At 42.2% G+C, this 21,381-nt stretch overlaps 1 protein-coding gene and 1 long non-coding RNA gene across 2 annotated transcripts; one reads left to right on the top strand and one right to left on the bottom strand.

Annotated features, from left to right (window-relative positions):
* Positions 1-318: 318 nt before the first annotated feature.
* LOC120993926 (homeobox protein Hox-D3-like) lies at positions 319-5,955 on the bottom strand. The gene is given in 8 exon segments (XM_040422389.1): positions 319-396; positions 398-483; positions 486-857; positions 860-1,078; positions 1,656-1,957; positions 1,959-2,026; positions 2,028-2,276; positions 5,907-5,955. Coding segments are annotated over 7 exon segments (1,203 nt in total). The 5' UTR covers positions 2,106-2,276; positions 5,907-5,955.
* Positions 5,956-6,864: 909 nt separating this feature from the next.
* Positions 6,865-8,741, top strand: LOC120993787. The gene is made up of 3 exons (XR_005777319.1): positions 6,865-7,103; positions 8,462-8,554; positions 8,650-8,741. It is a non-coding gene; the product is annotated as an uncharacterized LOC120993787 (long non-coding RNA).
* The last annotated feature ends 12,640 nt before the right edge of the window (positions 8,742-21,381 follow it).

Raw genomic sequence — 21,381 nt, 5'->3', positions numbered from 1 at the left:
ACTTTTTTACAGACCTCCAGAACTACTACAGTCTGTCCATAAGGAGGGGACATTCCAGGTGTACAGGCTGTGACCTTCCATTCCCAGTGTTTTCTGTCCAGGCATACGAGTTTTTACACTACAGAGAGGGCAAGGAGAGTCTTGTCTAATTGGTTGCTTATGTGGCATTACTCTTCATGCATAGTCCCTTGTGGTGTTGCATAGTTTAATAAATAACATAGGAAGATGGGGGGGGGGGGGTTTGAGGCATACTGGTCGGTGGTGGTTTTTACATGTTTTTAATGACATAATGGGCCAGAGAAAATTGCCCTTTATGTTTCAAAGGGTACACAATTCTACAGATGTGTGCAGCACTGGAGGCTCCTGGGAACACCCCTGAGGCACAGGATGTATGTTTTAAGTCTGTGTAGGTGGATGTGGGTCCACAGGGCCCAAGATGGTGCTTGCTTGGTGTCTGTGCAGCACAGCTGTAGTCAATGCTAATGAAGAAGGATGGGGCATGTTGAACAGAGAGCAGCTTCCAGACCCATTCTCCAGGTAGTCCCTCCAATGTAAACCCTGGCTACCCTGCAATCCAGAGTTGTCATAGACTCCATCTCCATGCATTGAGGGGTGGTCGTACTCAGAGGTCAGGGGCTGGTTATATCGTTTTTGAGCTGGTGGCGGTGGGTTGTCATACAGAGGGGCAGAATAAGCAGTCAAGCCATACATATTGCAGGACTCTTGCTGAATCTCGTTTACCATAGGCACTTCATAGCCACTCTCACATCCAGGTTGAGGGGGTTAGAGTAACGGTATCAGTGAGGGACTTCTGCTGGGAGATTGTCCTCCAGGAGAGACACCCCCACCCTTCCCTTGTGGTCCTTTTTGTACTTCATCCTCCTGTTCTGAACCAGATTCTTGATTTGTCTCTCCGATAAATTAAGCAGTTTGGCCATTTCCAGCCTCCTTGGGCGACAAAGATAACGATTGAAATGGAATTCCTTCTCCAGCTCCACCAGCTGAGAGTTGGTATAAGCAGTCCTGGCCCTTTTGGAGGCAGAACTCATAAAGCTGCTGTCCAGTGAGCTGTCATCTTCTGGAGAAAAAAAGAAAAGAAAAGTGAATATTGTGCCACAAATTCCATTATGTAAACTTGAAAATATCAATTCAATGTAGAACAATAAATCCTGCAGCTCAATACACCTTTTTTGTATAGTGTGTGGTATTGTAATATGTTATCAGCCAGCTCCATACTAAACTGCACTCCAGACTGTCTCCACATGTTCACCTCTTATCCCCAGTGCATATCCAGTCAGCTAGAGACCAATCTAAAAGTGATAGATAGATAGATAGATAGATAGATAGATAGATAGATAGATAGATAGATAGATAGATAGATACAGACTTGAAATACATAATATATAGAAAGAAAAGATAGATAGATAGATAGATAGATAGATAGATAGATAGATAGATAGATAGATAGATAGATACTGTAGATAGATGATAGATAGATAGATGATAGATAGATTAGATAGATAGATAGAAGATAGATAGATAGATAGATAGATAGATTTACAGATGTTAGGAGTTGTGCCCCTTTTTTGAAGAGTTCCCCTTCATTGCATTTCAGTATCAGGGGCTGTGAGGGTGGGGGTGTCCCCTTGTGTTACCTGTTTGGGGGAGGGGTGGCTTCTTGTGTTTGGAGTTCTGACGTGTGTCTTTCATCCAGGGGAAGATCTGTTTGGGTAGGTTGTTGTTGTTCTTGCTGCTCTTCTTGGTGCCGGTGACTTCCAGCAGTCCTCTGTCCCAGCACCTGGACTGGGAGGGGCAGCTCTGGGTGGCAGTTGATTTGGGGCTGGGGGACACTGCAGCTGAGTTGGGTGACTTTGGCTGCTGGGCTTGTTCTGAGACATCAGACAGATGAAAGTTAATGCCCTTCATGGAGTGCTCGTTCTTATTGCTAGTGGGGCTAGAGTGGTTCCTGGCTGTAAGCAGTAGGAGATTCATAGTCATTTTCAGTGGGGTAAGCCTGGTGCCCCAAGGTAACTCATGGCACTAGTGTCTTGGAAGCCACAGCCTGCAAAAGACCCTGAGTTGTCGTAGTAAAGTGATTTTTGCATCTCTCAGCTCTGTTCAGTCTTTGTAACGCAAATGTGACCAGGTTACCAGAGATCACACTCAAGTGACCCTTCCAGACAGTCCTGAGTCTACAGATAAGCTCCAGCATCTTAGAAAAACACCAAACCAGGGCTTCCTCCAGTCCAAATATTCTGTAAAGGGCCTCAGACCTGCTGACACACAGAAAGCAAATAAAGGCATTTTTAGACTTCCAAAAGAATGTCAAGAACCACCTTCTGACGTCACTGCACCTACAAGGAAAGTTTCCTACTTTAAAATAAATGCGATGTTTTTTCCCCTCCAAGTGATTCTTGTAGCAAAAGAGCCTTGGATAGGAAGAGAGCAGTAAGTGTTTCTATGTGGTAGGTCCTACATATCTTTCTGCTTCCACTGTCTAAAAAAAGGCACCTTTCCCAGGGTGGGAGAGACAGGAGCAAGGGGGATAGGGGGATAGGGGGATGGGGGGATATTTAACTTTACAAAATGTAGGCTTTTTTTTTTTTTTATTGACTTCTAAATATGTTAGAGACAAAGTTATTTATGTCTGGTCATTAATAGTGGATGGGGGATAAACCAAATATTTAGAAACTACTATATGGTGATATATCTATCTATCATCTATCTATCTATCTATCTATCTATCTATCTAGTATCTATCTATCTATCCATCTATGTATTATCTATTCATTTTCTATTACCTATCTATCTATCTATCCATCTGTCTATTATCTATCTATCTATCTCTGTACATTTTGTCCTTGATTTTTCACTTTTTTGAAGATTTATGTAATCTGAGTCACAAATACAAGTAGCAAATTAAAAACTCAATGAATGAGCAACTAATTAATACATTTATATAACATTGTTTTCTTGTTGCACATCTGGGAAAAATAATAGACATTCTATGAAATAGCACCCTTTAATTATTTATGCTAAATAATAAAATAGGATAATAAAGTTTACGGCAAAAAGTATTTACACTTTACAAACTTTGTTGAAAACTTTGGGTATCTTTAGGTAAGAGGATAAATAGAGGGGAAGATAGATAAAAGATAGAGATAAGTATATATATATATATATATATATATATATATATATATATATATGTGTGTGTGTGTGTGTGTGTTTTTGTATAGAATATGTGACCAGCAGCTAAACCCAGGATTGTTGTTTAAACTGTAAGATGACAGATGAAATCCAGGACAGCCGGATTTATGTAGTGGAAGTGCCGTAGGAAGTTATAAAAATGATTAACAGTAATGAGATGACTGCTTATATCTGGGAGACTATAGCTTAAGTTGAATGCTGCTTGTTTCCATGTGACTGCCTCTTACCTCCTGCTTGTGGTATGAACACTTCAGGTTCTACCTGGCATGATGGATGGATTTAGGAAAGGTGAACAATAGTTATTATCATCTGATCTACCTCTGCTCCACCACAATCCAGACTTCTCCAGCTCTCCTCACCACAGATCAAAATGACCAACAGCACAATCTAGTTAGCAATACAGGAAAAGATAGGAGAGAGATAGGGAGCAGGAAAAACAGGAACCCAGGGCTGGTGTTTCTAGTTATGTCTATTATCTATGAATCAATCTATCGTTTATCTGTCTATCTATTTATCATCCGTCTATCTATCTATCTATCTATCTATCTATCTATCTATCTATCTATCTATCTATCTATCTATCTATCTTTATCTATTATCTATCTATCTATCTATCTATCTATCTATCTGCCTATTATCTATCTATCTATCTATCTATCTATCTATCTATCTATCTCTATCTGCCTATTATCTATCTATCTATCTATCTATCTATCTATCTATCTATCTATCTATCTATCTATCTATCTATCTATCTATCTCTATCTGTCTATTATCTATCTATCTATCTATCTATCTATCTATCTATCTATCTATCTCTATCTGCATATTATCTATCTATCGATCTATCTAATATTATCTAGTTTCCTCTTTATATTTTTCTTTCTTTCTTTTTATTTATTTCTATGTCTGTTTTTCTATCTATTATCCATAAACCGTGTATCTATCTATCTATCTATCTATCTATCTATCTATCTATCTACCTATCTATTATTATTATCAATTTTTCTTTATCTATATATTTCTTTTTTTCTATCTTTCTTTCTTTGTCTATCTATCTATCAATCAATCAATCAATCAATCATTTTTCTAGCTATCTGTCATCTCTCCTTTATTATTGATGCATAATCATTGACATCTTTTGTGTATTTGCTTCAAAAAGTGAAAAACGTTTTCACTTTTGGCCCCTAGAAAAGTTTGTTTACTTGTCCTATGAACGATCCTGGACCATTGTATTGCCATTCATTTACCATTATTGCATTGGAAATCCTCCTGGAGCCTCCTATCTACAGTTCTGGAGTCTTGCTGCCTCCATTTCCCACCTGGCTTTCTATATTGCTCTGTCCATGGGATGTCCCTATATCTCGGGCCCTGTCCCAATCTGTCCTAGACTTGACTTGTGGATAATAATCTTGCCCCTCAGAGCCCAGGTCTCCTAGGTCTCAGCTGCCTGCACATTCCCCCCATATTCACCGTCCAGACTCTCTCTCTCTCTCTGCCATTCCCCACTGTTTACAGAGGGCTCAGGAATTTGACTCACATGGAGCCAAAAACAACCATAACACAAAGTGTTCTTCTACTTGGCAGAGTTCCTCCAGCTGGATCCTCAGTGACTAGCCTGGCTGATTGTGTCAATATGGCGGACACCCCAGTGCACCCCCAGCCCCATTGGTGTATGGGCCATGATCAGGCCCCAGCAGAGTCCTTTGTTCTGACACAGAATCCCCCTCTATCCCATCAGCACTATTCACCACCCCATTCCCATCCAATCTGCAGCCTTATGTAATATTATAGGAACTTGCCATCTAATATATTAATATTACTGTTTATTTAATAGCCACAGCACCCTGCCCCTCCATAAATATGATTTGTATTTGCCGCCTCCTCCCTTCCTTCCTGATTTATATCAGCCCCGCTACAAAATGTGTGCAAAGCATTTATCAAAAACGAATTATCATTTTAGCTACAGCGCCCACCAAACGTCTCCAAGAGGAGGCAGTAAATAAGGTCCTGTGTGCTGGAGTTTAATTTAACTCACAGATTTAAAAAAATAAAAAATAATAAATAAAAAAACAAATCCTATCTTATGCAGTTTATGCAGACTATCCTGGCGATATAGCTGCAGGGCAGAATGGCACCATTACAACAATAATTACAACAAATACAGACCCCCCAGATACATTACACCCCTTCCAATGCTATTTCCACTGCACATTCACATTCCCATCAAACGATCTTTCGTTCCTCTTTCAACCGATCTATATTTTAAAAGATGTGATACCTAGAGATATATACAATGACCCCCCTCCAGTCCGACAGATCTCACGGCAGTGCCCATTGATCATCTAGATACGGAGTCCTGGTGGAGTCATTACCGAATTAACCCTTTAGATCTCGCCTTGTAAAAAAGATATTGCACAGATTTTTTTTCATCTCCGCAATTATCGTTTTAAATTTTCAGCCTCTACAAGTTTCGCAAAAAAAAAGAAAAAGAAAAGAAAAACATAAAAAAAAAAATTGCTGGGAGTCTAAAGGCAAAAGGATTTTTGTTAATGGCAGCCTCAGTAGTGTGAAGTCAGCCCCATCTCCTAGCCTTCAGCAGTAGCAAATTCATGTGAACTCTGTTTGAACCAAGAATCAGACGATAAATCATGTATACAAAAGCCTGCTGTTTGCTTGGAGTGAAAATATCTTACCTTTAACACTTTCCTAGGCGAAGAGGGTGCAGCAGAGCAGGCTGCAGTGTATATTCAGGCACACAACAAGAGGGCTGAGCAGGGATGTTGGGGAGGCGTTTGTTATCTGGAGGGCCCTTTTTGGGGAGGGTGGGGGGTGGTGGAAGACGAGAGAAGTGCTCTTGTGGGGGTATTGCCAATGCAGATTATGATTGTTTAGTGGTCTTTAAACTCAGACACTGAACCTAGCCCTCCCTCACTGCACAATCAGAGCAGTGGCTAAAATTTGCATTGATTACTGTAAAGAAATGGGAGTCATAATGGAGGCTGAAACACAAGGCAAGGTTCCTGAACACACACATTATATATAAATATATATATATATATATATATATATATATATATATACTATTCTGATTAGCATCTATTACATTGTTTATTGTTTACGTCCCTTTGTCATAATATTTATTGTAGGTGACACATTGTAATTGGTTTTGCTCTTTTATATGTATTCCCCCCCCCCCTCCCACACACACACTATAACACCCCTCCCAGGTCTTATCAGACTCAACACATCCTTACATTAAAAAACAAAACTTCCCATGTCCCCTGATTTATGACTTTTAAAGATGACCACAATAAGTGCATTTTAAAGGAGGCTGCTCATCCCCCTCAGCTAATTTTATATGACAAAAATGAAATGATGAATTTGGTTTATGTTAATTGACACAGTGCCTTTTTTTTTTTTTTTTACCTCTTTCAGAATTTAACTGTAGGTTAATGTACCCCAACAACTTGAGTCCTACCCAGGCTTGTTAATGGGTTTAGATATTAGCGGCTCCTAGCCATGCATACACAATTTCCTCTTGTCTCTCTGGGCTTTCTGAAAAAGATTTATGGGCTTTTTTGGCTTGTGTAGCTATAAACAAGGAGGGAAGGGGAACCCAATACCGCGATACTCTGTGAAGCCACACAAAGCTGGAAGGAGTAGGAAGAAGATTTAGAGAATTTAGCTAACTTAGCAACTTTGTGTCTGCAATGCTGAGGCCCAAGCTTCATGGCAGAGCTCACCCCATCCATTCAAGCCTGAGAGATCTGCAGGAAAACCAGGATTCCCCATGTAGAATATGGACTCAGAAGGCACCATCGTGTAGGAGATGGCATCCTCCTCACCAATATCCACTCACCCAGAAGGAACAATGAGACATTCTCTACAAGGTGACGGGCTTAACTTTCTTTCATTTATTTATTTATTTTTAAAATCATTTATGTAAGTTCTTTTATTTAACGGATAATGTCATGTCTATATAAAGTAGTCATTTATTTAACGGGCTTTCTACGGTAGTATTTATTGTGGTGGTCTTGATTGGGGGTTGCACAATGGATTACAAAGAATACATTTGCAGTTGCTGGTTTTATTTATTATAATTTACTATTTCTAATCACCTCTCCAATATGAAATGCCGCAAATTATTATATTTGACTTGTTTGATTTACACTGTAGTTACTGTCACAATAAATAGCTTCTTCTAATTTACTACTATTATAATCAATATTAATATATTATTTATTGTTTATATATTTATTTATTAATGTGTATTATATATATATATTATATATATAATATATATATATATATATATGTGTGTGTGTGTTTCTGTTTTAAATAATTTCGGATTCATAAAAACCATATAGTTTATCATTTTATTGATGGACTACTAGATACATATTCCCAGTGAAAAACAATAGCAGTAGCTATAAAAATCACATTATGAATACCGGGTGTATATGCTCCTATTTTAGGTCAGGTTATAAATCACATTGTCCATAGAGATGCGACCACTGCACTAAAATCACACAAGCAAACCCCTCTGCTTTATCTTGTTGCCACCTTCAGTGGTTTTTTAAAACTTTTGTAATAGAAAATTAATTATTGTGGGGGAAAATATATATATATTATATATAAATATATATATATATATATATATATATATATATATATATATATATTCAGAGTATTTACATAATCTAAATTTAGTGCAGCCTGACCTATATAATACTTTATTATATGAAGAGAGCAGGGATGGAGCAGCTAGAGTCTGGTTGAATGGGGGGGGGGGGATCTTATTTTTATACTGCCTGAGTTTGAGTCAAGATCCCTATTTATTACTGAGGTATAATTCAAGATGGTCGAGTATTAATAACCCAATAATGATAATCTTTATAGGGAAAGAGTACTGGATCTCATAGTTTTATTGCCCTACTTATCCTTTGTAATGACCCTTGGCTCAGCAAAGCCATAATTCAACACAAAGGAGTCAGCACACTCGGCCTCATCTATTGCTTTATCTTAACTAGTGAGCTGCCAGCTAGAGGCAAGCAAGGAGAGTTGTAGAAAGTTCATTGCATTATTTTATGTCATTTAAATTCATCTTGGGGTTACTATTTGGAAAAATAAATAATCACAGTACAAAAATAAATAAATAAAAAAAGACAAGAATTAGCATTTGCATACATAATAATAAAAATAAGCGTCTAGTAATGATTCTCCTTCAAACTTTGTTTCCTCTTTTTAGGTATGTTTTCTCCATGCATCTCTGAAGATTCAGCAATTACATAAAAAAAAAAATCCTTATAAACTTCTTTCTCAATGAGCAGAAGGAAGACAGGTAATAGTATCTAACGTTTTTTGGTTGTTTTCTGATTTCTTCCCCTCTTCTTTCTCCATGTGATGCCTTTTTATGTTTTTGCATCTTGTTTGCAGCCGGTGCCTGCTTCTTCTCTCTACTGCTCCTCAGCATTTGTTTAGGTAATGACTTGTAATTGCACATAGCTCCAGATCTGTCATGCCACAGGGAACCATCGTAATAAAAAAAAATGGTAATAAAATATTTGGTGTTTGTTTGATTTTTCTGTCTCCTCCCCTTTATGCAAGTTATGTGCGTGGAGTAAGTAAATGGTCTAAAAGCAGCATGAAAAGGCAAATACAAAACCAGGAAAAACCTGCCACAGGGAAAGAGACCATCAAACCATCCCTTTAAAAAAATTACCCTGGGGTGTGTAGATTTACTGCCATTTGGGGGACATCCAAGGTTTGCAACTAGCATGCTGGAACTTGTTGTCCTTCCTGGGCTAGAGATCCTCAGGTTGCTTTATGCTATGGACTGGTTGCTGTTACTGAGAGGGTCTGGAGTAAGTTCTACTCAAACCAAGATCAGTAATATTTTAAAAGAGGTTTCAAGGGGGAATTTCTCACTGGCTGTAATTGTAACTAATGAGAATTTACTTTTGTGCCGTCTGTGTGAAGTTGGCAGTATATTAGTAATTCTGGATTACTAGTCTTCTATAGGCAATCTGGTTATGGCCATACTATTGATTACAATGCCAGAATGCAGATAGATCTGCCAATAGGTGAAATAAGTACATTTTGAGAAGGTGACAACAGTGACATATACCTATTGGTCTGAAGATCTTTGGGTCCTTATGAGCTCCTTCACACACAATTTTTTAGTTGCATTTTTAATGTTTGCATCCAATACCAAGTGTTTTCCATCTTTACCAACATTTTTAAGGGTGCTTAACAAAACCTGTCTGTTTGTGCAGTTTTCATTTCCTAATAAGAAGCCTATGGGATAAACACCATAAAAAACACCATACCTTGCTGCATTTTGAAAAAAATGTCAGGACAATAACAGGAACCAAAGCACTTTGTATGTAGTGCATTAATCACAGACCTCCCAAGTGTCCCTATTTTGGACCCAAGTCCCTCTGTCCCTCTTTTCTCCTTAAATGTCCCTCTTTTTGATCTGAGGTATAGATTTGCATTATTACATTTACAATATTGATTCAGAAAGTGTTTGTCTGGTTCCTCTCTGTATATTAGACCCCGCCTTGTATATTATTTTATTATTTGATTCAATTTGGATTTTTAGAAAATTCTATAGTCAGGTAATTTTTGCACTATTGTGTGCTAAGAAAACTATTAAACTGCATAAATGGCAGGGAAAATTGACTTTCACACAATGAACCATAAGCGTCCCTCTTTGAGTGTCCAAAAAGTTGGGGGGTATGCAATCAGGTAACATTTGGCAGCAACAAAGGAGCAAAAAATGCTCCAAAACAGTGCATGAAACCAGCCTATGGCCACTCTGACACTTGCGTCTCCTTTGGTCGGCATTTTGCATCAGAATTTGGAAGTCAAAATTAGGAGTCGGTCCAAAACATGTAGGACATTCCAATCTTTTTTTCTCTCTGTAGACTCCATCCCTGGCTTTGGTTTACAAATCCAGATGCAAATTACTGACCAAAATACTGCAGTGGGAAAATTGCCTTCTGGTGGATTTCTAAGAGCATGTGCACATGGTGGACATACACGTTGGAAAAATTCAATGTATGATTTTCCTATTGAACCCATGGCAGAAATCTGAGGTTGACCCTCGAACTTCTGGCACAGTTTGCATTGCTGCAGTTCACGGGTCAGCCCCGTTAAATGAGGCGAATACGCGTGTGTTTTTTACTGTCGGTTCACGCCAAGTATGGACCTATTCATCCACTAGTGGAAAAATGTTGTAATATGAACTACATTGAAGAGTCCAATTAAGTAATTAAGCACAAACATTAAGCATTTTTTCATGCGGATTTTGGTACCAACCTGCCGTATTTAAAATGCCCTAATGGGCAGGGACACACATAGGGGGTTGACACGTGGTGGACATGGTTTTTAAATTGATAGCTAATGGCCACACAACTTTGTTTGCCGGAATGGAACGGCCACATAGAGTGGCCATGCTGTGGTTAGGATGTGGCTGTCTTATGGCTGAGTACCTTGAAGCCATATGAGCCTCAACAGCTTCATATTAACTAATTAGAACTGCATTATAATTTCAGTTTGTGGGTTACCACGCAGCCATAAACAATGAAGACTGGATAAACATAGTGATTCTAATTAGTTAATATGATGCTCCTTTGACTCGTATGGCTGCAGGGTACAGGGCCCAATCCAAACCGCAGCAGAGCTGCACCCATATGCTTAAAGGGAACCTGTCACAAAAATGCAGTGCAATCTATTATAGAGCAGGAGGAGCTGAGAAGATTGATATATAGTTTTGTGCAGGACACAGGATTTATTTCAAACTGCAGTGCGACTTGCTCGCTCACAGTCCTGACAGCTGGCGGTGAGTGAGCGGCGGCGAGCTGTGAGCGGCCGGCACTCCGGGGCTAGCTCGAACCTGAAGAGGGCGAGGCCGCCGGTCAGGATGAATTGGAAGCCGGAGAGCTGGGGGCTGCGGGTGGTCAGGAGCAGGAGCACGAAGACGCTGCTGAAGGAGAGCAGCAAACCCTCGCCCCACAGCATGGCGGCCGCGCCGGGACTGAGCCGCTCTCACTCCCAGATTAGGCCGGATAACCATGAGATGAGCCGCCGGCCTGCGCTCCTCCCGTCCCCGGCTCTGCTGCTGCGCTCCTCCCGTCCCTGGCTCTTCTGTTGCGCTCCTTTCCTATCACCTCCCCTCTCCCCCGGTCTCCGTTACCGGGCCCAGGAAAGCTGTCGGACTCTCACACAACATTCTACAGTCCGTGTGCTGGCCCCGAGTGACGGTTCCTGGGGCATGAGGGCCACATTACTCTAACTGGGGGTCACTATTCTTAATGGGTGGCACTAATGGGGCCATTACTCTTACTGGGGGCATCATTCTTACTGGGGGGCACTAATAGAGGGCATTATTCATTCTGGGGTGCACTAATAGGGCCATTACTCTTACTGGGACACACTAATGGGGGCATTACTATTACTGGGCGCATTACTATTACTGGGGGCGCTAATCGGGGCTTTAATATTCCTGGGGAGCCACAGTATGACTTCACACCCTGTGTTAAGCCACGCCCCCACAACCCTTTGGGGTGTGGCTTAACTTGCCCGGTATTTTTTGTTGGGGTTCCGTTCCGTGCTTCCATTCCGCATGTCCGGATTTAAGTGAATGAGTCCACATCCATAATGCGGAATGCACATGGCTGGTGACCTGTGTATTGCGGAACCGCCGTATGCGGTCCGCAGCACGGAGCCCTTAACGTTCGTGGGCAAGAGGCCTTACACCTATTACCCGATGAACCAGGAAACGCTCATTCATTGGGTAATTGGAATCTTTTAACAGGTTTAAAAATCATGTTTTGCCGGCGGCAGATCGTGCCGTGTAATCGCAGTCTGCTGCTGGCAAACAACGAGTCAGTATGGGGATGAGCGATGGCATTAGCGATCACTGCTCCTCAGACTGTGGAGGAGATTGCTGCATGTAATAGCTGTGGTCTCCTCCACTAACGAGCAGGCGATTGCCGGGAAGCAACGCTTCCCTCCTGATAAATGCCTGCAAAATCTGCAGGTGTAACATAATCTTAACCTGCTGCCAGGGAGAAGAGAGGAGAAGGCATGTCCAGTGCTTATTTGCCGTCAGGGGAGTAGGGAAAGTCTTTTGTGGTAATGAACTGATCTTTACTTAAGTATTTATGTCTGTAAGGGCTCATGCACACGGCCGTTCCGTGCATTGGGGACTGCCATTTGCGGTCCCCAATTCACAGACAACATCTGTGCGGATTCTGCAGACGGATCCAGACCCAGTCAGCTGGATACGCTACTTTTTTGTGGTGCGAAGGCACGGACAGAAAACCCACTGAAGCACTCCGTAGTGCTTCCGTGGGGTTCCGTGCCTCTGTTCCGCGCTGGACCTTCCGGATTGCGGACCCTTTCAAGTGAACGGGTCCGCACCCGTGATACGGGGTGCACGCGGCCAGTGCACATATATTGCGGTGTGCATGAGCCCTAAGGGTGCCTCCACACACTGCAGATTTTTGGGCAGAATTCTCTATGACTGAAGTTCCGTTCATTTGAATGGGACGGCAGGCACATAGATGTCTGATCGCTCCAATAAGGTGACTGGAACTGATTTTCAGTTGCAGAATATCCCGCAACAAATTCTGCAGCGTGTGCAGCCACCCTTTTAGGCCTCTTTTACGGGCCGTTTTTTGCGTTCCGTATACGGTCCCATTCATCTCAATGGTTCCGAAAAAAAAAAGTGAATGTACTCCGTATGCATTTCCGTTTTTCCGTTCCGTTGAAAGATAGAACATGTCCTATTATTGGCCGCAAATCACGTTCCGTGGCTCTATTCAAGTCAATTGGGCCGCAAAAAAAAACGGAACACATACAGAAATGCATCCACAGGTCTTCCGTATCCGTTCCGTTTTTGCGGAAAATGTTATGCCCAGCCTAATGTTTTCTATGTAATTACTGTAAACTATATATGCCATACGGAAAAACGGAATGGAAAAAACGGAACAGAAACGAAAACACAACGGAAACAAAAAATGGAACAACGGATCCGTGAAAAACAGACCGCAAAACACTGAAAAAGCCATACGGTCGTGTGAAAGATTTATATGATGCCGGGAGTTCGGGCCAGTAAATCCTGAGGTTGGGCCGTGACACACTTCCAGAACTTGTGTAAATCTGGCGTAATATTCCTGCTATTATTTACTGTATATGGCAGCTGTCTCAGAACAGCAAGGCAAGGTGACCTGGGTATGATAAGTCACAATGTCGAATGCCCTAAATATTAACCTGTTGTAGGACAGTCCATAAATGAGTTTCTATATTAACTGGGCAGAAACCTCTGTAACTGGTCTAGCCTGTTGTACGTGTGTCCTTATTGTGGCTAAACATCTCCTGTACCGGATATACTACATGTCTTCACTTAGAACCTCTCCTGACCTGTATGCTTTAGTAACTACTTGCATCCCCCTGTTTTATTCCTCAGTTATTTCTACTAGAAGTGTATTCATGAATCTGCGACAGTTTCTTACTAGTCTGGGGTGTGTCCCTGCACAGTCTGACGCTACCCAATCAGTGCTGCCAGTGTCAGACTGTGCAGGGACACCCCCCCCCCCCCAACTGTTTCTTACTAGTCTGGGGGGTGTCCCTGCACAGTCAGACGCTACCCAATCAGTGCTGCCAGTGTCAGACTGTGCAGGGACACCCCTCCCCCCCCCCCAACTGTTTCTTACTAGTCTGGGGTGTGTCCCTGCACAGTCAGACGCTACCCAATCAGTGCTGCCAGTGTCAGACTGTGCAGGGACACCCCTCCCCCCCCCCCCCCCCCCCCCCCCAACTGTTTCTTACTAGTCTGGGGTGTGTCCCTGCACAGTCTGACACTACCCAATCAGTGCTGCCAGTGTCAGACTGTGCAGGGACACCCCCGCCCCCCCCAACTGTTAATTCCCAATTTCAGGTGAGTCTGCTTCTAGTGGCAATAACTGAGGACCGGCTCAACATATAGGTATAAGAATAAATGCTCCAGAATACTTATTGAATGGGGAATGCTTGTAGTTACTAAAACAGACATGTCAGGAGAGGTGACGGCGCCTCTTTAACTGAACGTTATTTCTTTTTTTTAGTTTCAGAACCATAGACCGAACGGGGTGCCAGTGCAGTGTGGGTTAGATTTATTAACCCCTTCCTGACAGTCCCACGCAAACTTACTTGGGCGGTCAGGCATTTAAGGGATTGGGCGCCATAGCCGACGGGAGCCTGCTGTTTATAGCCAGGGTATATATCATGCCCAGCACTTTCGAATTCTGGCTTCAAAAAGTGGCAAAATAGGGGTTTTGTGACTTTTTAGGGTTTAGACTTTTTTTTTATACCACTCACTCCAGTTTTGAAAAGTAGGTGGGGAAGTGGGCACCTACCTGGGTGGGGAAGTGGGCACCTACCTGGGTGGGGAAGTGGGCACCTACCTGGGTGGGGAAGTGGGCATGGTTAGCTATCTTTATGGGTTTCGCTGCAGATTTTATCAGAGACTTTTTATAAAGTCTCAAGAAAAGTCACTCCGGCAGGGGTGGTGCAGAAAAACTGGAGTAGTATTTCTTGACAAAGGTTTAGGTTTAAAGATGCCAAATTATTCAAACTTCATGCAATATTTTATTAGTTTGAAGCAAAGTATTTCTAACCCAGAATCAAGGAAAACTGACTTCAAATATCACCCTCATGATCATTTTCCACCTATGTATGAAATCCGCCTGGTAAGGCCTCATACACACGACCGTTGTGTTCCGTTCCGCAAAATGGGGTTCCGTTGTTCCGTGATCCGTTTCCGTTTTTGTTTCCGCGTGTCTTCCCTTATTTTTGGAGGATCACCAGACATAAAGGAAAGTAAAAAGAAATCTAAGACAGGTTTGCCATGCAAATGATAGGGAAAAAAATGGATGCGGACGCGGATGACAATCTTGTGTGCCTCCGTGTTTTTTAGCGGTCCCATTGACTTGAATGGGTCCGCAAACTGTTTTCCGCGAAAATAATAGGACAGGTTATATTTTTTTGACGGACTGGAACCACGGATCACGGACGCAGATGACAAACGGTGCATTAGCCGAGTTTTCAACAGACCCATTGAAAGTCAATGGGTCCGCAGAAAATCACGAAAAACGGCACAACGGACACGGAATAAAACAACGTTCGTGTGCATGAGGCCTAAGTAACATCCGAATGTGTGAAAACAGGGGAGCATGAGCCTCATAAATATGGAGTTTGTCCCAAATTCCATATTTGTAATAAATTTATAAATACTTTGATATATCTGCTCTGTAGTCACATATGATTGCATGTATGTCTGTAACTGGTTGTGACAATGACAAGCAATGAAATATTAAAAATCATAAAATCAAGAAGAGACTCTAGAACAGATAATACCCTATGGTTGATTGCACAACTACAATTAACAATCAAACAAACAATTAACAATAAAAATGTCAAAACAGAGAAATAAATTTAAAGCATTTTAATGTTTGGATCCAGTCATTTGGTACCATAGATGTAGTGAGTGGCATTTTTGGTCATATTGTGATTTTTTTTTACTATTTTAAAGGGGCTGTCTACGGCTTAAATATTGATCACCTATCCTCAGTATAGGTCATCAATACCAGATTGCTAGAGATCTGATTCCAGACACCCTACATCAGCTGTGTGAAGGGCTGCAGCCTCCTTATAGTATATCAAGCACAGCGCCATCCGCTGTATCGTGGCTGTGCTTGGTATTGCAGCTCAATCCCAGTCACTTGAATGTGGCTGAGTTTTAGCAAGACCATGTGACTGATGGACATGACATCACAGGCTGATCGGCAGGGGTGCTGGGAGTCAGACTCAGACCCCCACCGAACAGATATCCTGAGGATAGGTCATCAATAGTTAAGTCCCAGAAAAAACATTTAAAGGGCATTGCTCGGCAAGATCAATCATATTAAACTAGATATAATGCCTGGTACAGCTGACCCCGCTGATTTCGTACCTTTCTCTCCCCAATCCATTATTGCCTTTAGGGATCCCCACGGGTGCCGGATCGGCTAGTGATGGCCTATCCTGAGGATAGACCATCACTTAAGAAAGGTTGGACAACCCATTAAAGTGCACTGAGGGCGGGACCTAGTCACTCATTGCACTTTAGCTGCTCGACTCTGCTTCCCGCTACACTGACCCTTCCACATAGATGACTGGCCCTGTCAATCAAGTGGAATGGGTGTCCAGAGGAGCACAGCTGAGCAGCTAAAGTGCAACGAGTGGTTAAGGCCAACCCTCAGAACGCAAAATCGGAATGAGAGAGGAAAGGTATGTTATTAATCACAAGGGTCAGCCCTACCAGATGTTATGGCTAGTTTAATAGGGTTGACCCTGCTGACAGATGTCAACTCACATTCTTATGCCTCAATCAGACTAAGATATTTTGGTCAAAACGAGGCATGGGAGCTACAGAGAATAAAAATAAAATGTAAAGATTCACACCTCTTCCATGTTTTGGACTCGGTTCTGGTTTTGGTTTAGGCTAGGTTTACATCACCATTTTAAATTCTGTTATTCTGTTCAAGCCTAGGAACAGAATAGTGGCATTGCCGGATCAGACATATGACGGACCCCACCGGCGCCCAACGGATCCTATTCACTATAATGGGGTCTGCTGGGTTTCCGACATAAGTACAAGCATTCTACCAGACAAAATACCAGTACCCATGCCAGAAACCCAGCAGACCCCATTATACTGAATGGGATCCGTCGTGTCCAACTAAGGCTGGATCCGGCAATTCTGGTATTCTGTTCCTATGCTGGAACTGAATGATGGAATTTAAAATGGAGATGTGAACCTGGCCGTACAGATAAAATGCAAAAAACGGACCAAAATATGCAAGTGTGAAAGTGGCTTTGCAATTTTTAGAAACATGAAAAATGTTCATACTATGTCATGTTTAATTTATAAACCTCATCAATACCGGATGTAATTAACAGCAGTGAATATAATCTCCTGGAAGCCTGTGATGACATTATTATGACTTGTGTCAACACTTGTATTATCAGGAGATAAAGCTCCTTGTGTTACCTACATCTTTATTACTTGTGTCAACAGTGCACTTCACAGGCTTATAGCAATGCCTGCCCTCATCACAGGCGAATGGCCGACGTGTAACTAGGTGGACAGTGTACAGATGGCTGGGAAACACTGCAGCATGTGTAGTAGTCCTCACTCAGTGGTGTGAAATACTCATGTAAGGCCACATGCACATGACCGTATGTGTTTTGCAGTCCGCAAATTGCCAATCCGCAAAAAAAAAATGGATGACATCCGTATGCCATCCGCTTTTTTTGGCGGATCCATTGTAACAATGCCTAAAACAGACAAGAATAGGACATGTTCTATTTTTTTGCGGGGCTACGGAACGGACGTACTGATGCGGATAGCACACGGTGTGCTGTCCGCATTTTTTGCTGACCCATTGAAATGAATGGGTCCGCATCCTATCCGCAAAAAAAAAAAAAACGGAACGGACACGGAAACAATATACGTTCGTGTGCATGTAGCCTAATACAGGTTTTATACAACTATGACTATGTTCTCTTTTTACCTCTATGTTTTATTAGGTTTTTTCCCCATGTAAATTTTCACTCATTTTGCAGACATCAGAATCAAATAGAGAATATGAAAAGGTTCTATATTTTAATGTATTGAAAATGATAGAACATGCTGCATATTTAAAGTTTTTGAAGTTATACAGTGATTAAGACGGGGCTGCAGGGTGATGTTGGCCGTCACATCCATCATAAGACCAACGTGTAGCAGTGCAGTCATTGAACTGGCATGAATCGCAAGTTGCTGCAATTGTAACTCCAGAATCACCAAAAAATCCATTGTTTTTTTGTATTTTTTTTTTCAATTCTGGGAATGTGGTTGCAGCAACTTGAGAGTCATGCTGGCTCTGCAATCATTTTATAGGCTGCCTGCTATACAATGATCGCTGGACACGCGATGCATGTTGCAGCCAAGATCACAGTGTAGCCCGAGCCCAAATAGATTGAGTTGAATTCCATCTTTCCTTCCCTACCTGCTCTCTGTCCTTACCTTCCTCCTATCCTATCTCTCCCTCCCTATCTCTTTCCCTTCCTCCTTACCTTACTTCTACCCTTTCTCATCCCCTCCCGATCCAATCATTTCTTCCTTCCTCCCTCAGCCATCACCTCATTCCCATTAGATAACTGGCATCCAAAGTTCACTGGTAGCCACCTATCACACGTCCTAAGCCAAGCCAAATGTGCGGCGGACATGGCTCTCTTTGGCTGACTGAGGGGGAGAGAAGCTCTCCTGGCCCCAGTGCAGTTCACCTCACCATCTTCCAGGTCTATTTTTTTTTCCCTTCCCCGGCAACTGGGGACATGATTTGCGGACTTGGGGGCATGGCTTGGTGGGCTCAGGGCGTGGCTACGGTGTCCAGCTCTTAAGGGTGAAGCAAATGGCCACCCTAGTTGTGGCACTGATAGAAGTGGTGGTGGTTTCATGGTGGCTGTCCTCACAGTGAATGGAGAGAGAACCCTTTCTTCCCTCTTAGGACATCCTGGACCTTTTGGGGATCCTACCTGGTTTCTAGGTGGGGTGCCCTTGATGTTAGGTAGATGGATGCAGGCAGGAGGGAACAGCAGATGAATGTGGAGTCAATGATCAAGGCCTGTTTGATTACAATGAACAGAGTCTTTCTTTACTGAATAGATGATGGGAGTAGTCTTTTACAAATAGATGTGTACAGGCAGCATCAATGATGGTAGTAATCCTCCCTGAGTCTTACTCTAAGTTCACTTTGCCATCTTCCCAAATAACCACAGGTGTGCATTTCCATTCTAATTATTTCTGCAATTCCCAGGCTGAGGGGTGCAGATCTTAGGGCAAGATGCCCAGTCCATCTCTAAGTGTGGTGGGCACAGAAGCAAAATTCCCTTTCCAGTAAAGTTCTTAGTGCCATAAAAGTGTGATACCTTACTGTCTGAATCTAGTAGGGCCTTGAAGTATTTTGTGAATGTCTGTTCTCTTTCTCTCATTTAAGTTGATCTCTGGAAGCTTTTAGCCTCAGGGATGAAGATTCCCTGGACAAGGCTTCTCTCTAGGTCTATAACACAGGAGCTTACACATGCAAGTGTTGCCTCCAACTCTGATGAATAAACACTCACTAACCAAGGGGCAATACCAGCCCATCACCCTGGAAACTGGGCTAATACTGGCAGTGTTAACCAACTCTTCCAACTCATCCATATTTATTTGATATATACATAGTGCACAAGTACTTCAACCGAGTCACAACATTTAATTCTGTAGCGTTAAATTAACCCTTGCAGTGATCCACTGGGTCACTGCAGATCCTAGACACATCACTCAAATGCTGAGAGTGGGGGGGGGGGTGTTAGTGCAGAGAGCACAGGACACATCACAGTAAGGCTCCATTCACACGTCCGCAAATGGGTCCGCATCTGTTCCGCAATTTTGCGGAACGGGTGCGGACCCATTCATTCTTTATGGGGACGGAATGGATGCGGACAGCACACAGTGTGCTGTCTGCATCCGCATTTGCGGAGCGCAGCCCCGATCTTCGGGTCCGCAGCTCCGTAAAAGATAGAACATGTCCAATTCTTGTCTGCAGCTGCGGACAAGAATAGGCATTTCTATAGGGGTGCCGGGCGGGTGTGTAGCGGATCAGCAATTTGCCGGTCCGCAACACACCATGGACGTGTGAATGGAGCCTAAGGGCCTCTTTCTCACACTACCGTATGGCTATTTCAGTGTTTTCGGTCAGTTTTTCACAGATCCGTTGTTCCGTTTTTTTGTTTTCCGTTGTGTTTCCGTTTCCATTCCATTTTGGATCCATTGAATTGAATAGTTCCGTATACGGAACGCAAAAAACGGCCCGCAAAATGGAAATAAAAAAACGGTAGTGTGAAAGAGGCCTAAGGGAAATGCCCAGAGGATTGACGTGCGAAGTGAATTAAAACTTCTTTTTCTCCTTCTACAACTAGTATAACCACCCATATAGGTAAGTTTTAACTTTACACCTCACCTATTTAGCACTGTCAGCAGTTTTGCAGGTCCACAACTGCTGACAGACTCCTTTTCAGTGGGTTGTTATGTATGGACACACCAGGCTTACAAGTTTAGGTCTGTTTTTTTCATCCTCTCTCCCCTCTTTCTGATAGATGAGGGTCCGCAGTGGGGGGTTTCCCTATGTTATCTAAAAAATCCTTAAATTTTATTTGAAAATTGGTTTTCTAAACCAGACGATCCACAATGTAATAGAAACACCTCGTATTTTCTTATCATCGTGCAACTCCATGTATCTTAAAGCTTCTAGTTAGACTTCTCGCCTTTTCTCTGGTTACAAAATTAGATGCAAAGTTTAATTATTGCTATTTATGCATCCTATTTGGACATTTAATATTACTTTGCTAGGAAATAAGCCTCATGCTATGATGGAGAATCATTTACTTCTGCTGTCCTCTTCCAGGGAACAGGAAATAACATTGTATGGCTACCGAGAGACTCGACAAGAAGACATTCACAGCAGATATCTCAACAGTACAAATTGCACTGTGCCCTGCCACTTAAGTATCTACAGACTGCTCATACTCTGCAGACAAATGTATTCCATTCTTCAGGGTGTGGGAACATTTACCCTTATTTTTCTATACTGTCATGACATGTTCATTTGTGTTTATATTATGTCTATATGTTAAAGGGAAAGCTGCTGAACGTTGGGTTGACGCTGTAGCAAAGCCACTTTCAGAATGTACACAAGCACAGATATAGACAAGGGTCTAGACGCTGGTTTGTATTCTTTTCAGAGGTTCTTCTACTTCAGAGGATGATTGTGAGGTCATCAGGATAAAGAATCTGGATGTGTCAAATCCCACTCATTTCACTGACATCTGTCAAAAAGAGAGACAAAGTCATCGTTAGTCATATGTAACATATCCTGGAATGATCTCTGACAATGCTGTAACGTGTTTTAGAAAGAAAGTCAGAATAATGATGTTGCTTGGCCAAAGCACCCATGTCTCACCTTCGCAACCAATTAAAAACATCTGACCGTTTGGTGTCTACAGCTCCTCTGCGGAATATGTGTCTCCATAACTACAGACAACAAATAAAGCTTA

Source organism: Bufo bufo, chromosome 3, assembly GCF_905171765.1.
Source record: "Bufo bufo chromosome 3, aBufBuf1.1, whole genome shotgun sequence".
Classification (NCBI taxonomy): domain Eukaryota; kingdom Metazoa; phylum Chordata; class Amphibia; order Anura; family Bufonidae; genus Bufo; species Bufo bufo.
This window is presented reverse-complemented; position numbering and strand designations above follow the sequence as displayed.